The sequence below is a fragment of the Pseudopipra pipra genome, chromosome 3, assembly GCF_036250125.1.
Source record: "Pseudopipra pipra isolate bDixPip1 chromosome 3, bDixPip1.hap1, whole genome shotgun sequence".
NCBI classification, from domain to species: domain Eukaryota; kingdom Metazoa; phylum Chordata; class Aves; order Passeriformes; family Pipridae; genus Pseudopipra; species Pseudopipra pipra.
In genome coordinates this window covers 113,781,211-113,800,975 of record NC_087551.1, presented here as the reverse complement: position 1 = coordinate 113,800,975, position 19,765 = coordinate 113,781,211, and the positions used below count along the sequence as shown (strand labels likewise).

Below are 19,765 nucleotides of genomic sequence, written 5' to 3'. Positions count from 1 at the left end.
GTGGATTCCAGGTATTTGCTAGGAAAATTATTTTTCATCAGGAAACCTCTAGACAAATATCCTCCTGAGCACCAGTGTGAGAGCTGAAAGGCCTCCATCCAGCACAGCATAAGCTGGAGAACTCCAGAACTTCCCTGAGCAACCTTAGATCTCCCCAGAGAAAAGAATATGGTCGCTCCTTTGCATCTCTTCTAGGTTATCACATGGGCCTGTCCAGCCAGCCATCAAGGCCTAGTGAAAGGTGTTCCTGTCCATGGCAGGGGGTTTGGAATAAGATTATCTTTAAGGTCCCTTCCAACTCAGGCCATTCTATGATCCAGTGATTCCATGATCAATGCCTTTATCTCCTTCCTCTCATCCTTGTGGGATAGCACTGCTTGGCCCAGAAGTGAAGGACCTCAGCTGATCCAAGAGACTTTCAAAGCAGAGCAGCAACTTTACAACCTGAATAAAAAAATACAGCAGCCAGCTACATATTTTCTTTAGCAAGGCACACCCCAGACAACTGAAGCCTGGACTTTGCTTCTTTCCATTGTGTGGATTTTGAAGGGTTTTTCTTGCTCTAGCAGCAGTCTGTGCTAACCAGAAGCCACCTCTACATGTTTAAGTGCATCATTTCTGGGCCTGCCAAGTGGACAGGAAATTAATGACATTTAAATGAAGAGCTGCTCCCTTTCCCAGCCCTCTGATTATTTCTTTTGATTTAGTAAAGCCCTGGCAGAGCTCTCCTGATGTAATCATGGGAGCTTGCTCTTCATGATCCAATTACTGCCAAGCTTCTGGACGTTTGTTTTGCTTTGATGGGAACATTTAAATGCGTAAACTTTGCAGAGACTGGCTGAGGGCTCTGGGATCTCATTTTAATTATAGACCTGGTGGAAATGGGTGCAAATTGATCATCTGGAAACAGCACTTTGTGCGAGCAGTTTTGTCTTCATGGAAAAGCTAGAAATGTTTCATTTTGGAAAAGAGGGAATAAAATACCGTGATTTTCTATAGATTAGAATATCTGCCTCACCTTTAGCCAGTCACGGCTTGGACATGCAAACAGCTCCTGGCTCAGCATTGCTTCCAGACAGACTCTGTGAATCCTCATACCTGGTACCTATTCCTACTCCTACCTACAGGTCTCCACCCCTCTGCCAAACCTGGCTTGAAATAACCAGTCAGTGCAAATGTTACGTGCAGCCAGCACACTCACTCAACCTCCTTTTGAAAAAGGAAGCTACAGACACAGAGATAACACCAAGACTGTTTTCCAGCAGCCTTCTCCAGCCCAATATGCACAAGTTTACAAGGAGCGATGGCCATAAACTGAAGCACAAGAAATTCCACCTCAACATGAGGAAGAACTTCTTTCCATTGAGGGTGGCAGAGCACTGGAACAGCTGCCCAGGGAGGTCATGGAGTCTCCATCTCTGGAGACACTCCAAACCCACCTGGACGCTTTCCTGTGTCACTTGTTCTGGGCAACCCTGCCTTGGCAGTGGGGTTGGACTGAATGATCTCCAGCTGTGCCTTCCAACCCAAACTATTCTGTGATTCTGTGAAAACTGGGTTGAGAACTGATGATTTCAGTGCACTTTGTGAGAGTCCAAGACATCTGCTTTGCACGATGATTTTTCAGCGCTGTCACCCAAACCCCATAAAGTTGTACCCTCGGTCTTTCGTGCCTAAAGGTTGCCACAGCCACCAATCCCCTCCCAATCCCTCTCTCCATGTAGGGAAAGCAGCTCCCAGGGTCTGCCTTGTGAGATAGCATCACCCCAGTGACTCCCAAAAGCCTTTCTTGAGATGCCACTGCCCAGTGTTTGCTCATGTCCTGCATTGTCCCCAACCCTGATAATGCCTCTGGTCAACACTATCAACTTATCACCACAGCGGCATCAGCCCTGCACATCTTGCAGGGAGGACATCAAGCTCTACCCGCTGATAGACTTATCCATAAGGCCACTCAGGAGTGTTTTGATCAATGCCTTAATCTCTGTTTGCACGGTCAAATCCCTCCCTCCCTTGTCTATGAGCTGGATGTTGGGATGAATGTCCCATCAGCTCGTGCCACCTCAGATCCTGACTGTGTGGAAAGCACGTCGCAGTCAAAGTCTCACCAGTTGCACCCCATGGGGCTTTATTACCTTTATTTTAGCAGATGGACAGCTGAAGTCCCAAGAGAGGTGCAATGGCCATTCCAAAATCTCAGGACAACTGAGACTGTCCTGGGCTGGGGTTTCACAAGCCTTAAGGACATCTCTATCCTTAAGGACATCTTTCTCCTCCAACAGCTCTGTAAAGGATCAGCCAAGTCAGGGTGTTATTGTGCTGACAGCCCAACACAGAAGCCTTGGCCAGACACACTTTTCCATCCAAATTCCTGATATCTTTTGAAGACGTGACCATTTGCTGAGCTTTATTTACTGAGCAACCCTCTTGCAGTCAATGGAGAGGAGATAAGCACATGTAGAGATCTTGATGAGATCAGGACTCATCTGACAGGATAAGAATAGGGTGGGGAAGAAGAAAGAAAAAAAGTAAAAGTAAAATTAGAAGCTCATTGATGATCCTGGCTCCAAAAGAGACCAAATCTAAAGGAAGACTTCTCCCCTAAATACTTCTCTTTTATTGTTTTCAGAAATGTCCATATAAGGCATTTGGGCTCCACCAGCAGCAGAGACGAAAAAAATGAGTGAGGGGAAAAGAGAAACCAGAAAAAATGGATAAAAATAGGAAAAAGCTCTGTATGTTTTCCTCCTTTTTTTTTATCCTCCAAACATGCAAAATGTGAAATTGGCCAAGAATTCTGAAAAAAATCCCACCAAAATCCATCACCGACAGGAGATCTCCAAACCCTCCACCACATGGTGGCCAACATTATACAGGAAGGAAACAGAGACCTTTTCATGGAAGGATCTAACCCGGAGGCCCAGCTATATCCCCTTCAGATGCTTCCCTGTGGTATCTAAATTATTGTCAGTAATTGATGGAGAGGGACAGTTCCTACACCTGAGAAGGACCCACCTCTCTGGAGTGACTGCAGAGGGACATTAAGCCCAGATTTGCTCAGAAGTTCCCGGGCAGCCTGCAGTGGAGCCTTGGGAATTGGCCACAGCATCCTCAGAAACACCAAACAAACTATAGCAGAGCAGGCTGTTTTTTGACCAGGTGGCCACATCCATCCTGGTACACTCCAGCTCAGATAGGCAACAGCCAACCCACTTCATGGAAATGGTCTTGGCATGTTCCCACAAAGTGTTTGGGATATGTCTGCTTAGGTGGCTGCCCCGTCCCTGGAATTGTTCAAGGCCAGGCTGGACAAGGCTTGGAGCAACCTTGTCTAGTGGAAGGTGTCACGACCCATGGCAGGGGGCTGGAAAAAGATGATTTTTAAGGTGTCTTCCAACCCAAACTGTTCTGTGGTTCTGTGACTTTGCTGACAGCCTTGACTGTCTGAAGGAAGTAGAGATGGTGAGAGCAATTTTCCAGGCATCTCCCCCATAGTCAAGGCACCCAGGATCCACCAGATGGTGGAGGAAAGGAAAGGGTGGTCAGGTATTGGAAGGGGCTGCTCAGGGAGGTGGTGGAGTCTCCATCCCTGAACGTGTTCAAGGAACAACTGGACGTGGCACTCAGTGCTCTGGGCTGGGTGACAAGGAGGGGACCGGTCAAAGGTTGGACTGGATGATCTTGGAGGTCTTTTCCAACCCAAACGAATCCGTGACCCTATGTTGTGAACAGCTCTGCGTGGCATCTTAACTCACATCACCTCAGACTTGGGGCTGAAATCCTGAGGACAGACAAAAGGCAGGAAATGAGACAGGCACCGATAAGGCTCAGAGATGCTCTTGGCACAACCAACCACTGGAAAACAGAAGATTTTATGGTGTCTTCAAAAAAAACCCTCTGCTTTATTTCAAATGGGATATGAAGTGTGAAGAACAAAGAATCATCGAATGGTTTGGGTTGGAAGGGACTTTAAAGATCAGCAGGTTCCAACCCTCTGCCATGGACAGGGACACCTTCTGCTATCCCAGGTTGCTCCAAGCCCCATCCAACCTGGCCTTGAACACTTCCAGGGAGCAAAATCTGCCTCTAAGTGTTTCTCACCTCAAGGACAGGGACAATGTGACGCAGCTGTGATGCTGAGATTTGCTCAAAGAACAGGTGAGGAACATCTCAGAGGAACATCTGCAAGGGGTGATGACAGAAACACGAACTTGATGCAACTGAGAGAGAAAAAAACCCTGGAGATTTCTTAGTTATCCTGGTGTTTGCAGTGGAGACTTGTGGCTCTCATATTTTTAATAACATTTTCCATACAAGAAGAAAAGCCAGAATTAAACAACAGCCCCGTTGTTTCTTGGCCTTTTTTCCCTTTGTGTGTTTGGTTTTTGCTTGCAACAATATAAAATGTAACATCTTTTGCCCCTGCTTTGGTTTTCCCACTGCCTGCTGTTAATAGTCAAGGTTTTTTTACTGCAATAAGAAGACTGAATTCTGAAAATGTTCTTTATTCTCTATATGAACCACCCCTCCCCCCTCTCAAAAAAAGAGCGAATTTTAATGCAATCTAAGCAAAATAATTCAATGTTTTTTCAGCTATAATTGAAATTGAATTCATCTGAATTCGTGCTCCCATTATATTGTCTTTTCAAAAGCAAAATCAGAACCCTAAACAGAGCTGAAATTAATAGAACTGTTTAACCTTATTGCTTATAGCAATTCAAGCCTAGATTTTTTTGGTTGAGTTTAAACAGTAATTAACCCAGAAATGTATTATAATTTCCTTAAAACAACGAAACCAACCAAAACCAAACCAAAAAGCCTGAAGTAAAAGTAAAATTCAATTAAATTTACAAAAAAATTGAACAAAACTATTAAACTTTGCAGCTTTGTCCGACCAGAATCAACAAATATTGAACCTTCCAGTTTGCTAATTTTGTATTTCTGCCTCTTCCAGATGAAACAAAAAATACGTTTTTCTTTATTTTGGAGGGATTTTCCACTGAACCAAAAAATGTGTTCCCCAAGGAGTTCTACTTCTGCCATGTGTGTTTTTCTGGAGTGAACATTAGATATACTTTTTTACCACAGTCTATGCGGAAAGGTGCTAAAAACAGTCCTTTTTTCACTGTCAGAAGAAGACAGTAAATCAAAAGTATATATTTTGGGGAGGAGCCCTCTCTGGGTGCCTGCAACCATTTCTCCATGGTGTTTTACATATCTTTGGGTGTTACAAATTGGAATATGCTCCAACGTCCCGCTGGCATTACAGTGAGACTTCACAGCTGCTCTGCCAAAATTCCATAATCCTGTGTTAAGGCACGGGGCTAAGTGCTCTGGGAGAGACAGGTCCTGTCCTGGATCTGCTGTCCCCCACAAGGTTTCAATCATCCTTCCCCATGTCTTCCCAGATAATAAGATCTACCTCCCCTGAAGTGCTGTTGTGAGGCTTAACATGGTAATCTTTGTAAAATGGCCAGGGATCTTTTGTAAAAGGGGAAAGGAAAAGAAGGAAAAAAAAAAATATAGGATCCAGCCTGATTGTGGTCAAGGAGCCACAGGACGACTCACAGGGAGCTGCAAGTGATCTTTAAGTTCCCTTTCAACCCAAACTATTCTATGATTCTGCGACAAAAACAAGACCAAGATCGTGTCTCTCTCTCAGAGGTATCGTTGCAGAGCCCAGCAGCCATCCTTCACTCAGGCTCTTGGGTGCCAGCAAGGGTGACACTGCAGTGACACATTTTTCCAGCCCATGGTAAGACCTGTCCTTTCGAGATGTCTTTGCTTTATGTGCTAAATCAAAGTTTGCTTTGTTCCTCTTCCTTGAAATGCTGTTACTGCAACTTTTCACCAGTGCACTATCCCCTTAGAGCCAACCATGAAGGCGGTGGCAACCCGGATGGGAGGGCAAAGGAAGAGCTCTCCCTCCACCCAAGACCTCTGGAAGGTCAGGGAACCCTAAAAAATGTGAGGGCTCCCAGGCCCTCTTTTTTTCACCAGAGTTGTCAACTGGTTTAACTAAAGCTACACCCTTTCCCTGCCCTCCTGTTCCTCCTCCACTGCTGGTTTTATCTCACCAGCAGGAATGTTGAGCAAGAAATCTCAGACTGATTATGGGACGAGAGCCCAAGAGCAGGTGGAGGATGCAGTTCACACTGTCCAGCTAAAGCAGAGGCTTCATCTTCCTTAATTGTAATAGATGAGGGAGTATGTCCCACTTCCTTATGGAAGGGGACATATCCTTATCCATCCAGAGAAGCTGTGGCTGTCCCATCCCTGGAAGTGTTCCAGGGCAGGTTGGACAGGGCTTGAAGCAACCTGGGATAGTGGAAGGTGTCCAGGATTTCACCTGTCCCCTTCCTACACCACCGGCCCCAGGGCTCACATCATTCCTGACTTGTACAATGAAAACCCAGAGGTGCATCTGTTCCCAAGTGCGTTGCCCAACAGATATAACTGTTTATTAACAATATCAACACTGCATTAATGATCTAAGAACAAGGGCTAATTAGATATAAATTTGGCAACGCGCCTGAGTATTCCTTCCCCTTGTGCTGCACTGGAGCTTTGCCTGACGATAACAATATCATTTCATGATAAAACAAACTTTCATGTTATGATGCCTTTTACAATTACAGCCTGTTGTGTATTTTCTTGCTCTTCACCATGGATGACAAAACGCCACCTTCACCCAAGGTTTTCCATCCTGGACAGCCTTCCTAGGTGGGTGTGAAGCTGCTTTTGGATGAGTCCAAAAGCCAAAGCCAGAGTGGATTCCAGCAGATTTAAGGGACCATCGGATGCATCAAAAAATATCACACCATCCATATTTGTCTTCACAGTACAAACCCAAAGGAGGAGAAGCAGAATAAGGAGAAGACTCTTCCCAATAGTAAAGGGAAACCGTGAGCTTTATTTGTGCAGTCATAGGAATCTCAGTGGCATAGTCTGAATTCCTGCTGCTCTGAGGGAAGGCTGCAATGTTTTCTTGGCTGGAGAACAGCAGAGGAAGGGAGGTTTTGGTGGGATATTTCTGAAAAGTTGGGTGGAAGTTAATTAGGAAATAAAAAAATTCCCATGATGTTCCCTCAACTCCTGAAATTGTTGTGTAGATCACATGGAAATTAGATATAATCCAAAGGAGCCCTGGTAGCACTTCATGAAACTATGGAATAGTTTAGATTGGAAAAGCCTCTGAGATTATTGAATCCAATCATTCCCCCAGCACTGCCAATGTCACCACTAAACCGTGTCCCCAAGTGCCACATCCAGACATCTTTTAAATCCCTCCAGGAATGAGGACTCCACCTGCCAGGACTGGGCAACCCTTTGGGTCCTCCTTTCATTTGCAAAGCTGAGGCTAAGAAATTTGGGAGAGGCTGAGTGACCATGTGCTGGGGCCCAGCCCAGTGTCCCAAGCTCAGGAAATTCATCTGTGACAGATCCAGGTGAAGTGAGGAAGAATCCCAGAAATCCCCAGGTGCCCCCAGAGTCCCTTGCTGGAGGACACTGTCAACCTCAGATCACACACCTTGCGCCAGAGGGAGTTTTTTCCTTGTTGGAAAAGACTAGACTTTTTTGCCTTTTTTTTTTTTTAACTTCTCCTTTTTAGAATTGTCAATGTTTCGTGGGTTTTGCCTGGTAATCTCATCCAAGGTCAAACCATCCTCCTGCATTACCACTTAGCCCTCCAGCACTTGTCTGCACACGCAACCCTGTTTGTCCTTTCCTTGTGTGAGAGCATTTCACATGGATTTGGTCTTGGAACTTCAGTGCTTGGAGTTTTTAGTGCATGAAAAACTACTTTGGCTTTGTCGTTTCGCTTTCATATCTGTCTTATTTTTTTAACTCCTCTCCAGAATAGGTGGATTAATTCAACATCAGTGCAGAGAGAGAAACGCTTTTTTTTTTTCATCCCAGAAGGAAATCGGTGTTGGAACCTCCATCCTGACCCCGGGGATGGAGGATTTGGGTTGGGATCGGACCTTTTTCATCACATCCAACTTCAGCGCTGCGGCTCCCACCGGTGCCCGGTGTGAGATGCTCGGAGGGAGAGCAGGGGCATCGCCTCTGGGTCCAGCCCTTCCCTTCCCTTCCCGGCGGCGTCGGGGCTGGTCGGGGCACTGACCCCAGCGCCGGGGAGTCTGGAGCGGAGCCGGCGGCCGCCGCTCCCCGCCGTCAGCCCACACCTCATCAATAGGGGCTGACAGCCCCGGCCCCGCCGCCTCGACGGCACCGCCGACGGCACGGCACGGCTTGGCACGGCCCGGAGTCAGCAGGCAGACCCCTAAGATGGGTTTGGAGGCAGCCCCATCCAGCCGAGATGTAGCGGGACCAATGGTTTTGGGACAGACGTAGTGAAGTTGAGAGCCTTGTGATCGCAGGGATCCAGGTATTCCCACAGGCAGGCAGCCCCATAGGTCTGGGATGTAGAGTATGAACTTCCCAGTGACAGATTCCCAGACAGACTGGGGGGGGTCAAGGCAGCCACGGATCTGGGGGGGGGGGTACAGGTAGCACAGCTTGTCAGGGGACCCCACAGGGACAGGTAAGGACATCTAGTGCATAGAGACAGCCAATAAACACGTAGGTGAGACAGATACAGACATATGGATAGCTATCTATACATTTAAAAAAATAGGTATTTTGGCAAGTAGACAGGCACAAATAGGTAAATGGACACAGTAATGCCTAGAAAGTTACAATAGATGTATGGATATAGGGATATATGGCTGGACGGATACATGGAAAGATGATGGATAGGTGGCTAGATGGATGGCTGAAAGACATAGGGATATATGGATAGAAGATGGAGAGACGGGTAGTGACTGAGGTTCTGCACTGCCAGGACTCCAGCCCGTGCATTCTTAGGCAACTCAGCCTTTTGCCTGGCGAAGGAGGTTTTTCCAGCCTCTCGGAGAATGGGAAGGGGCTTTCCGTCATTTCTGCTGTTGCTACCAGACACGAGGGGCTCTGTCGGGGCCAGTCGGGACCCACCAGCCAGGAGGGCGATTTCACGGCAGGTGTGCTCCACTGCGTCAAAGGGCCGTGACAACAATGACAATAAAACCACACGTGTGGAGGGCGGTGACGGTGGGCGACAGGGACCCCGGCGGTGAGGCACCTCTAATCACTCCCCACCACGGGGGATGCTCGCCCACTCCTCCCTGTGCTGGTGGCCCCGGGCAATCCCCCTGTCCACGGGTGACGCGCTCACAGGATCCCATTCAGCCATTCACGCCACGGTGGCGCAGCCCCCCTCCCCCGGGGGGAGCCCCCTCTGTGCTGGACTTTCATGTCTCCCCACCAATTTAAAGGATCCCGGGTCAGGGAGTGCAGAGCCGCAGTATTTTAGGCTCAGTTCGCTTGATTTGAGCGGTAAAGCTGAACAGGAATGCAGCACATCGATCCACGCTGTGTTTTCAGTGTCCTCTGGGACACCTCTGTCCCCTGCAGCAGGGATCCTCCACGCACACACACTGGCACAGACACGGGTGGTATCACAATTCTTGTGGCCCCCGTTTCCCAAAGATACAAGTTTGAGGTGGGTTTTGGTTCCTGCCTCTCCCCAAATTGCCCTGGCTCTGACCCTCACAGCTCAGCCTCTTTCCTCTCCTGCTGCATCGGAGCACGGACCGCTGCTCCAATACACACCTCCGCATCACACGGCTTTGTCCCTGAGGAAATCGTTTGTATTTATTTCCATTGGAGGTAAAAAAGAAAAGGAAAAAAAAAAAAAAGAGAGGAAAAAGCAATAATATAATACTTGGAGGCATACGGCGTGGTCGGAAAGGATTTAGAAATGCCCCTGAAGCATCGCTGAGCCGTGATGTTCCTTGGACACCCTTCTCCCACGGGTAGTACCCGGCCTTTGGGAGATGGGGGGAGTAGGCGGGGTGGTGGTGGTGGTGGCATTTTAGGACCACTGCCGTCCTGTAAACAGATGTGACGTTTGTTTAGGGAAGTGTCTCTGAAGGTGTGACAAGAGACTTTCGCGAGCCGGGGTGCGGGGTGGCAGCCACAGCAGGATTCCCTCCTCCTCACACAAGCCCTCGGTTGGGGGGGGGAGTTGTCCCATTGTCCCACTGGTCCCCTCCAGCCGTGTGGGAGATTGTCCGCAGTCTCCCGTGGGGTTTCCTTGGGCTGGAATGTTTCTGTGGGGGGCAGGGATAAAGGGAATGTACGGGGATCCCTGGGCAGGGGTGAGAGGGGTCCATGGGCAGGGGTGCAAGGGAGTGAAATGGGTTCCGTGGGCAGGGATGCAGGGGATTGCATTAGGGTTGCCCCAAAAGGACATCCACGAGCAGGGGTGAAGGGGAATGCGGGGGTCCATGGGCAGGAGGTTCCAGGGGGTCCATGAGCAGGAGTGCAGGGGGTTGAAAGTCGGTCCGTGGCCAGGAATTAAGGGGGTGCAAGCGGGTCGGTGGACAGGGGTGTAGGAAGGCGCAAGGGGGTCCCGGAGTGGGAACTCCAAGGCTCATCGGGGAGGAGGGTTCAGGATCTATCCCCCAGGAGGGCAAACGGGTCCATCCCTCCCCCAGTGGCGGTCCATCGGGGGGTGACGCTCCGGGGTCCCCCCTTTGCTGGACCAGGGGAGGGCTGGAGCAGGCAGGGACGGGGGCAGGGCCCCCCTCTCCATCCCTGGACCCCCGTGACGGGTGGGAAGGAGGCGGGAGGAGGCGATGCCGTCCCGAGACGTCTCCGGGCTCGCAGGGAGCCTCATCCCCCACCCCTGACCAACCCCGGCTCCCAGCCCGGCCCGGTCCTGCCGCGCTGCCCCAAAAAATCAGGGGTGCAGCCGAGCAGTCCCTCCTGCTTTGGGACCCCCCTTCCCATGCCCAGTTGCACCGGCTGCTCTGACACAAGACGGGGCCGGCTGCAGCTCCATATCCCCCGTACCTATGGATACCTATAGATAGATACCTATGGGTAGATACCTACAGATGATCTATACCGCCCGCGAGGGCACTGATATTTTGGAGATCGGTTTCTCCCCTTCCCGGCTAACCCAGGGTGGCCGGTTCCCTCCCGCAGCCCTTCACCACCACCCCCCTCCAGACCCCTTCCCGGCCGCAGCCAAGGCATGGAATAAATAAAATAATTAAAAACATAATAATAAAAATCCGAAATACTGGTGAATGCTTGGCCCAGCAGCCGCTGACCGCATTTATCCCTTTTTCTCTGCTAGAACCACATTTCCCCACTGGTTTTTTTCCCAATTTTTAACGGATTTTCTCCATGATTTTTTAAAAACTCGATTTTCAGCACAGAGAAAATTTTAAGTCAACTTTCCTTCCATCTTCATCACCCCCCCCCCCCCAGTTGCTAATGTCTTTTCTTTTCTTTTCTTTTCTTTTCTTTTCTTTTCTTTTCTTTTCTTTTCTTTTCTTTTCTTTTCTTTTCTTTTCTTTTCTTTTCTTTTCTTTTCTTTTCTTTTCTTTTCTTTTCTTTTCTTCTTTTCTTTTCTTTTCTTTTCTTTTCTTTTTCTTTTATTTTCTTTTTTCCCCCCCTTTTCTTTTCTTTCTTTTTCTTCCTTTGTTTTTCTTTTTTTTCTTTTCTTTACTTTCTTTTGCACCAACCCAATCTTTAAAACCGCCACGGAATTAACCTCAATACGGAAAAATAAAAAAGAAAAAGAACCCTTAAAACAAAAAATACGCATCGTATTGAGTTTTTTCCTGTCTAGGGAAGAAGGGAGGACTGGAAAGGAGAGGGGTAAAGTCGAGTTTTGTTCTTCTGGGTTATTTTCAGCCAGATTTCGTTAATCGCAAGTGAAAAAAAAAACTCCGAGTGCGGAGCAGAGCTTTTTTCTTGTCGCTGCGTTCTGCTGTGTCCCATCTTCTGCTTTTATTCGGGAGAAAAAGTGTCCGAAATCCATCCTGTCCCTCCCTGTTGTTGGGTTACACCAGGCCGGGCTCGGCTCGGTTTCTCACCTCTTGGATTTTTGGGATGCGCATTCCCGCGATTCGCTGCCCGGACCGATATTTCCCCGCGGAAAGAGACTGAATCCGTCCATGGACACGCAAAACAATCCACGGGAATTGCTTTTGCACTTTTTTTCCTGGAAGTTGCAAAGCCAAGGCAGGTCCTTGAAGTTCTCTCTGCTCCCCGTGTTGCTGCTCGGGCGAGTTTAATCAGTTTTAATTGTATTTTGGCTTTATTTTTTTTTTTTTTTAAGGAAAGCGCTTCTATCCTGAAGTAATTCAACGAATCTTCAGCAAATCGCTGCTTTGGGAGAGAAAATCGTCAGGGATTTTGCAAAGGAGGGAAAGATGCGTCTCAAAAACCCGGCATATCTGGATAGGCAGCTGCTTCGGATAAGGGATATAAAGAGAGACACTGATATATTTAATTCTCCTTTCTTTCCCTGCATGCTGATAGCTCGATGTTCATAAGGGTTTTTTTATATATACAAATATTTTATATATATTAATATCCTGTATATATATATTTAGATATTATATATTAATTTTATATACATTAATTAGTATAGTATATGTCTCTTTATAGATATGTAATAGTTTACATATTTTATATATATATCTAAAATTTATACCATAGCGTGTTATAAATTATAAATTATTTTGCTATGAAAGTATATACATGTTTATATGTAAAACACATTCCTTTCAATTCTAATACCCATTAAGTTCCATCTGTACTCAATTTTTTATCGGTAGGTATATAATTACACATTTATTAAATACATATTTTTGTATTTACATATATTTATATTAAATACTCTTTAAATACATAGTTTTCCCAGTGTGCTTAAAGTACAAATATCTACAGTAACACCGTTGCTGAAATTTATTTATGTATTTCTGTACTTATAATTTTATTTCTATACGTCTATAACTATTTTCATTCCGATGTTTGCGTTTCAACAGGATTTCTCTCCTGCCGCGTTTTTAGCCTCTGCCAATGCACACCGGTATCCCCCTTTTGGGGTTTTGGGGAGTCCTTGTGCTCCCTCTGGATTCTCCGGAGTAATAAGGAGAGTGCGGGCGGCTGCGGGCAGAGGATATGGGGATGCCACGTCCCCGGGGACCCATTTCCGACCCTGGAGCACCCTCCAAGTGCTCCCTTCGCCTTCCATCCCTCTCCCATAAATCGTTTTCCCCACCCCCTCTTTTTTACCCCCTCCTCCTTTTGCCTCTTACATACGGAATTTTTAAATTTTAATTTACTTTTTTTCTTTCCAAGCCCCAGAAGGCGCTTCCAGCCGCCTCCCACCCTCCCAAGCAGGACCCTCAGATTTCCACGGGAACCCCGGAGTGTAGGAAATTTTTAGACTGTGAGGCTTATTCCGGGGAACGGGGCAGTGGGAAACTCCCCCCGACAACTCTCAGAGGCTGGAGCCATCCCAGCGTGAAAGGAGCCCCCGGGAGAAGGGGGACAGTGGAAAGGGGACTGAGCCCCCCGTGGACTCCGCGCCCGTGGGATCGGGCCCAAATTGCAGAGCCCCCCTGCACTGCATCATTCACCTTTAGACCCTCTGCAGCACATGGGGTGCCAAGAGAGGGGTGCCTAGTTTGAGGAGGGCACCCCCAAACAGGCTGGGATGACGGGCAGAGCAGCTGCCACCTCTCCACTATATGATTTGGGACAAAGATTTGAGGCAGGAGCTTGGAAAAATCCCCCCTGCGCGACATCCCCAAGGAAAGGGGTTGTCTCCAAAGGGATTGGGGAACTGGGGGGGGGGGGGGGGGGGGTGTCCGTACCCCTCAGGAAACACCCCTGATTATTTCTGGGGGCTGGACACGGGTGTCCCTTGGGTGCACGGGGGACACGACGCTGCCCGGCTGGACTTTGCCTGCAGCGTGGGCTGCCCGTGGGGCCGTCCCGTGGCGCTGCTTTGATTTTATTATTTTATTCCTTTTTTTTTTTCCTTCCTTCCCAGCAATGAAACCTGGCGCCCGGCTGATGGTGCAACAGATACCAACCACCCCCCTCACCCCCCCCCTTTTCCTCCCATCGCCGCCCACTTCCACGTGACGTGGGCAAACCAGTCAGAGAGTGGAACTGGGGAGCCTGGCCATACTGGGGAGCCAAGGAGGGGGGAGACAGAGCCCCCCTACCCCTAAGCCCCCCAAGAAGCAGGAGCCAGGCATGTCTTAGCCCTGTGCCTTTCCCGCAGCGAGGGAGTGTCCTACCCCACGGCCTCGCCCCCTCCGCCCCCTGCCCCCCCAGCACCGAAGGTGGGTAGCTCTTCCCTGTCCCCTCGCTCCTCTTCCTCGCTGTCACGCCGGGACCCCAACGAGCCCCTTCCTACAGGCCTCCCCGAAAGCTTCCTCCTATTGTCTCCTCGGGCTTGAAAACGAACTCGATTTTGGTGGGTTTTTGGTTGATTTTTTTATTATCACCATTCCTGTTTGTAAAGCAGGAGGGGAGCTCGCTCCTTTTCCGTCTCCTGTGGAGATTCCCGTGGAAACGCTCCGTTCTAGGCCGGTTACACACCAACCACCCCTGAGTTTCAGGGGGACACAGAGCTCCCTTAAACCCCCTTCTTCCCGGCTCGATTCCATCCTTACCCCTTCCCAACGCTGTCTCCGGCTTCTCTCCCTTTCCTCGGCCGCCTGCCCGTCTCCCGCTGTCCTCCCAGGGTATCAGTCCTTATCTCTTGGTTATCTCTTCTGCTGCTAAATTCGGCCCAGCGCAGGGGTTCAGCCGGGGGAATCTGTTAGTTAAACCTAAAGCAGTCCCAGGAGTTATTTCTCCGGCCATAATTCCCCCCCCCCCATCCAGGCCTTGTCCCGGCGTGAAACGGTTTTCAGAGAATCCTAGAACTCCAGAATAGTTTGGGTTGGAAGGGATCTTAAAGATCATCTACTTCCAACTCCCCACCATGTGTAGGGGCACCTTTCACTAGACCAGGTGGCTCCAAACCCCATCCAACAGGATCCCTCCATGATCTACAGAGAAAACAGCATGTCAAATTTTCATACCCCCTTCCCAGACCCTCCCTGGGAAGACGGTACCCTCCTGACTCCCTTGCATACGTGTTTTTTGGGGTCTTGCCATTGTGAGCCACCTACAAGGCCCTGATGGCATCCCACGGCCCAAACCCACCCCAAATTCCCCTAAAGGAGCCCAAATCAGAAACCAACCAATGTGAGACAAAGCACCTCTCACCCTCCCCCTGCCCCACGGCTCCAGAAGGCACCTCCCTACCCATACCCATGGCATTCCCGGTCCCCAGTGGGTCACCTTCCTATGCTCACAGCTTCTTCCAGCTCCCTACACGGAAAAAATGGAAATGAGAGATAAAAAACACAAGGAAGGGGGAGTTTTGAGGGTGCTGCTGGAGGTCTGCTCCCCCTTTTGGGCAGCACTGATGGGGGGTGCAGTGGGTAACAACCCCCCTCTCCTTTAAGCCCCCCTCGTTCACGCATGGTCGGGCTTTGGGGGGTGCGCACACGAGTGGGGCAGGCGCGGGGTGGGAGGGTCGAACCAGCCTTCCTCCTCCTCCTCCTTTTTCCCCCCTTTTCCCTAATTTAACTCCCCCCAAGCCCTCCTCAGCCGCCTCCCGCCGCCCACATCAAACGCCGGCCCCGGGGGCCATTAACAACTTAAAGCACTGATCGTACCTGCGGGACAAAGGTTTTTGCTCCAGGCCACAGGAGAGAGCATCGCTGTCTCTCACCTTCCCGGCTGTGAACCCCCTCCTTTCACCTCCCCCCTCTTCTCTAACCTCCTTATCTCCCCGCCCCGGAGGGGTCCCGGCCCGGCCGCCGCCGCATCCCGCATCCCGGCAGCATCTCCCCGTGCTCCCCCGGGGGGTGTTGGACGGGGGGGGGGGGGGGAGGAGACTGACCGAGGGTTTTAAACAGCCCAGCCCCATGGTGGAGGGCGGGGGGGGGGGCGGGAGGTGATGGATGGAGACCGGTGGTAGCAGCTAAATCCAGGCGGGAGCTAAATCTCCCCTCCGGAGGGACCTGGACTTCTTGCTTGGGGTCTGGAAGACGCGGCGGGGACCTGCTGAAGGTGGGGAAGGTGGGCGGTGGGGAAAGGGGGGTGGTGGAGGAAAATCGCATCGCTGGTGGTGTTTTGGTTTTGGCTGGAAGGCTGTGCCCACGCGAGACCGCTCCGGCCGCTGCTCACCTCGGGGGAAAGTGGAGCCGGGGGTTTTCCGCCCGCTCCCCATCGCTCTGGATCGCGGCCGGGGACCCGGCTGGGGTTTGGGGAGGCCCGTCGCGAGATGTACCAGAGTTTAGCCATGGCAGCGAACCCCGGCCCTCCGGCGTACGAGGGGGCAGGTGGCTTCATGCACAGCGCGGCCGCAGCGTCCCCGGTCTATGTGCCCACCACGAGAGTCACCTCCATGCTCCCCAGCCTGCCCTACCTCCAGAGCAGCGGCTCTTCCCAGCAAGGCAGCCCCGTCTCCAGCCACTCCATCTGGACTCAACCCGGAGCCGAAAGCGCCGCTTACAATCCCGGATCTTCTCACCCTCCCGTGTCACCTCGGTTCTCCTTCTCCACCAGCACCCCCATCCCTGCCACCTCTTCCCGGGAAGCGGCGGCGGCTTACAGCGGCTCCTTGAACCTTTCTGCTAACGGGAGGGAGCAGTACAGCAGGGGCTTCGGCAGCTCCTACTCCAGCCCCTACCCGGCCTATATGAGCCCCGAAATGGCCACGACCTGGACTTCCTCGCCCTTCGACAGCCCGATGCTGCACAACCTGCAGAGCCGAGGGACGCCCGCGGCCGCCCGGCACGCCAACATCGGTGAGCACAGACGGGATTGGCACAGGGGAGGGAGGCTTTCACCCCGTCACCCCCCTAGATTTTGGTGCACGTACCCCTCTGCGTGTAGATTCAGGATGGGCGAAGGGCAGGAGGGAGAAATTCGGGGTATTCGGGATGTCGCTGTCGGAGCCGCCTCTCCGGCTTCAACCCCGCTGTGCTGCGGTTGCCCCCCCTGCACACGCATTTACTCTGAAAAACCATTTCCAAATATCCTCAAAGACTACAGCCGCCAAAAAAAAATTGATAAAATTTAAATAAAATTTAGGGTAGGCCCGAGGCAGCAAGGAATGATGTGACGAGCTCTGGCGCCAAGGCCCTGCTGGCTCCACAAATAGCTCCGAGGGGATTTGGGGGTTGCGATGGGGATGGTCGTGGTCTCCAGGACCACAATATTCCATGGGCACGCAGGTAGCCCCTCCCTGAGCTGGATTTAGGTGTAAAACGGGGAAAGTTTGTTTGGAAAATCAAGAAATCAAAGTTTGGCCAGTGAATCCCAGATCTTTCCTTTGGGTTGTTTTACATTCCAGCCTTTTTAAAATTATTTTTGGGGAGTTTAGTTAGGCCGGGAAAAGGGAGATTGAAGGGAAATTTAGAGCTGAGGTGAGAGAGACAATGGAGAAGGAGAAAAAGAAATGCCTCCACATTTATTATCCTGCTTTTTGGGGAACTCAGGCACATCGGAACAACCCAACCGTGTATTTCAGCGTCACTTTGGTCCTAAAAATCTCAGCCCTGATCTCTTGTGCTGTTCCCAGTCTTGGAACTTTTCATTTCATTATGCCTCTGGTTCCTACGACCAAAAATTGGTCCAAATGGCTTAAAATATTGTTTTTATTTTTTCCTGGGGTGGAAGAGGGATAAATGGACAGAGAAATGTGGGGCACAAATTCGCATTGCAGCTTCATAAACCCTTTTTTCCTTCCCGCCTTCTCTCAGTGAAGGTATTTCTGTCGGCTTCGGGGTCGGGGTTAACAAAGAAAATGCCTCAAATTTGTCTGCAGATATTTTTTAAGATTGTGTTCTTAAGACTGAATTTTGGAGTGTGAGCTTTTCATCGTGTCTAGCAAGATTTGCGTTATCTTTAGCATTATTTTAAGATGCTAAAAGATGGAAAGTTGGGCGTCGGTGAAGACTTGGCCTTGCCAATGTCTTTTACTTTTCTTTGGGTGCTAAGAAATTGGTTAAGATGGGGAACAGATTAAGGATAAAATTTTAACCAGCCAGGCAATGTTTTCGGGAAGCCATGAGAAGGTGGAAAGTAGAGGAAAAAAGCAAGATGAATTAAATAATCAAATATTAATTGAATATCAATGAAGACATATTAATATTTGTATTTGACTGTGGTGCCATCTGTTCCTTGGGGAAAAAAAAAATCACCTTTTTTTTTGCTGTGGTCTCAAAAGACTCTTAATAAAAAATAAACTAAACCCGAAATAATATTAATGAAGAATAGCAGTTGAAAAATACCCGGCAGCTTTTAAAGTGCCGGAGACTAAGCGTGGGGATTTGGGGGTTTCGAGCCCTGTGGTTTGCATTGCAGGTCTGCATGTTGGTGGCAAAAAGTGGGTTTTATCCAGGCTTTTAAATAGTACTGGGAAGGGCGGACGAGTTAAACCAGTCCAGAAAAGGGTTGTTAATGACGGAGAAAGGCGACGGGACTCCCCTTCATGGCCAGGTCCTGATTCGGGTGCCGGATTCACGGGATCGCCGAGGGCAGCGCGGCAGAATCCACGGGATTCATTAGCACGGGTCTGATTACGTCTCTGCCTTGAATATGGAAAAGCCCTTGGATTTTAAATCAGAAGTGCTTGGGTTTTGATTAAAAAAAAAATAATAAATAGAAACTTCCAGAGAGCTGGAAAGTTTTAAATCCAGGATTAAGATGGATTTTTGGAAGACAGCTCCTTGGGGAAGCAGGACCTGCCCCGTTCCCCCTTCTCCCCCGAGTCGGGACGCGATCGCTGCCCGGTCCCTCCTCGACGGCCGGGCGATGCTTTGCGCAGGCTGTGGGGATCGAGGGGGTTGTGTGAAGCGTGTAAAGGCTGGCTGGGTGTTCTGAGCTTGGAGAAGTGTTTTATTTTAATGATTTTAAGAGTAAAAAACCCTGAAGGCACTGAAAGATGTAGTGGGGGGGGGAAACACCGTTGTGGATTGCACCCAACACAGACCCACTTTAACACCACATCCGAGCCTGGCTCACCACCTGAGCAGTCCCTGCATGTGGAATCGACTCCTTCTTTGCCTTTCCTTAATTTTATTCTCCACACAATGAGGAATCTCAAGGTGGAAACGGAATCCTTCGCTCAAGGCTCTATTAAATCAAGCGATATTTGCAATGGTCTTGTTTTCTCTTCCCAAAGAACCACTTTTGGATAGTGCTAAATGCAGGGTATCTGCAAGGCCACTGAAATTTTAATTATTATAATTTTTTAATAATAAAGATCAAATCTAGGCATGCATAGCTGATTATGCAGACATGGATTCACAGTCTATGCAATTGGGCATTACATTTTTTCCCCTTTTTATGTGTATATATATCCCAGTAACAATAAAGAAACACGCAGGGGAAAGAAGTTTAGTGAAAATGTATTCGGAGAAAATAACACTAAAAGAAATACAAATCTTCTTTTTTTTTTTTTTTTTTCCTAAGAAGAGGAATTTTGGCTTGGGTTGAAACATCATAAAGCACTGAGAAGGCTGGGTGGGTAAACTACAAGGGCCCATTTGAAAAACTTCCCCTTGGTGTAAGTTCAAAATGCCGAATTTGGGCTTTTTAGGGTAAGTTTGGTGACTGATTTCATTACCCTGAAGAGCAGGATCAGACCATACGGTCGAGGCAGTGAACTTGCTCCAGGCATTGCCTGGGATGGAGTTACAGTGAATTCCCGACTTAATGAGGCATGAAAAGGACCTGCTGCAAAGTCCCCTCTCAAAAGACTTCCCTGCCAGCACCAAAAATCTCTCGAAATCTCTCCCCAAATAAGCCTGGATGGGCAATTTGCCTCTTGCCCCTTCTC

General features: G+C 49.4%; 1 protein-coding gene and 1 long non-coding RNA gene across 3 annotated transcripts in view; one reads left to right on the top strand and one right to left on the bottom strand.

Annotated features, from left to right (window-relative positions):
- Positions 1 to 12,137: 12,137 nt before the first annotated feature.
- Positions 12,138 to 15,466, bottom strand: LOC135412447 (uncharacterized). Its single transcript, XR_010429652.1, has 2 exons — positions 14,535 to 15,466; positions 12,138 to 12,308 (listed from the first exon to the last, which is right to left on the bottom strand). It is a non-coding gene; the product is annotated as an uncharacterized LOC135412447 (long non-coding RNA).
- A 399-nt stretch (positions 15,467 to 15,865) lies between these two features.
- GATA4 (GATA binding protein 4) overlaps positions 15,866 to 19,765 on the top strand; it is a 30,476-nt gene continuing 26,576 nt past the window's right edge. For both annotated transcript variants that reach the window (XM_064651223.1, XM_064651222.1), the window contains exon 1: positions 15,866 to 16,727. In XM_064651223.1, coding sequence (XP_064507293.1) covers positions 16,202 to 16,727 — 526 coding nt within the window. In that variant the 5' untranslated portion in view covers positions 15,866 to 16,201. The remainder of the gene's footprint in view (positions 16,728 to 19,765) is intronic.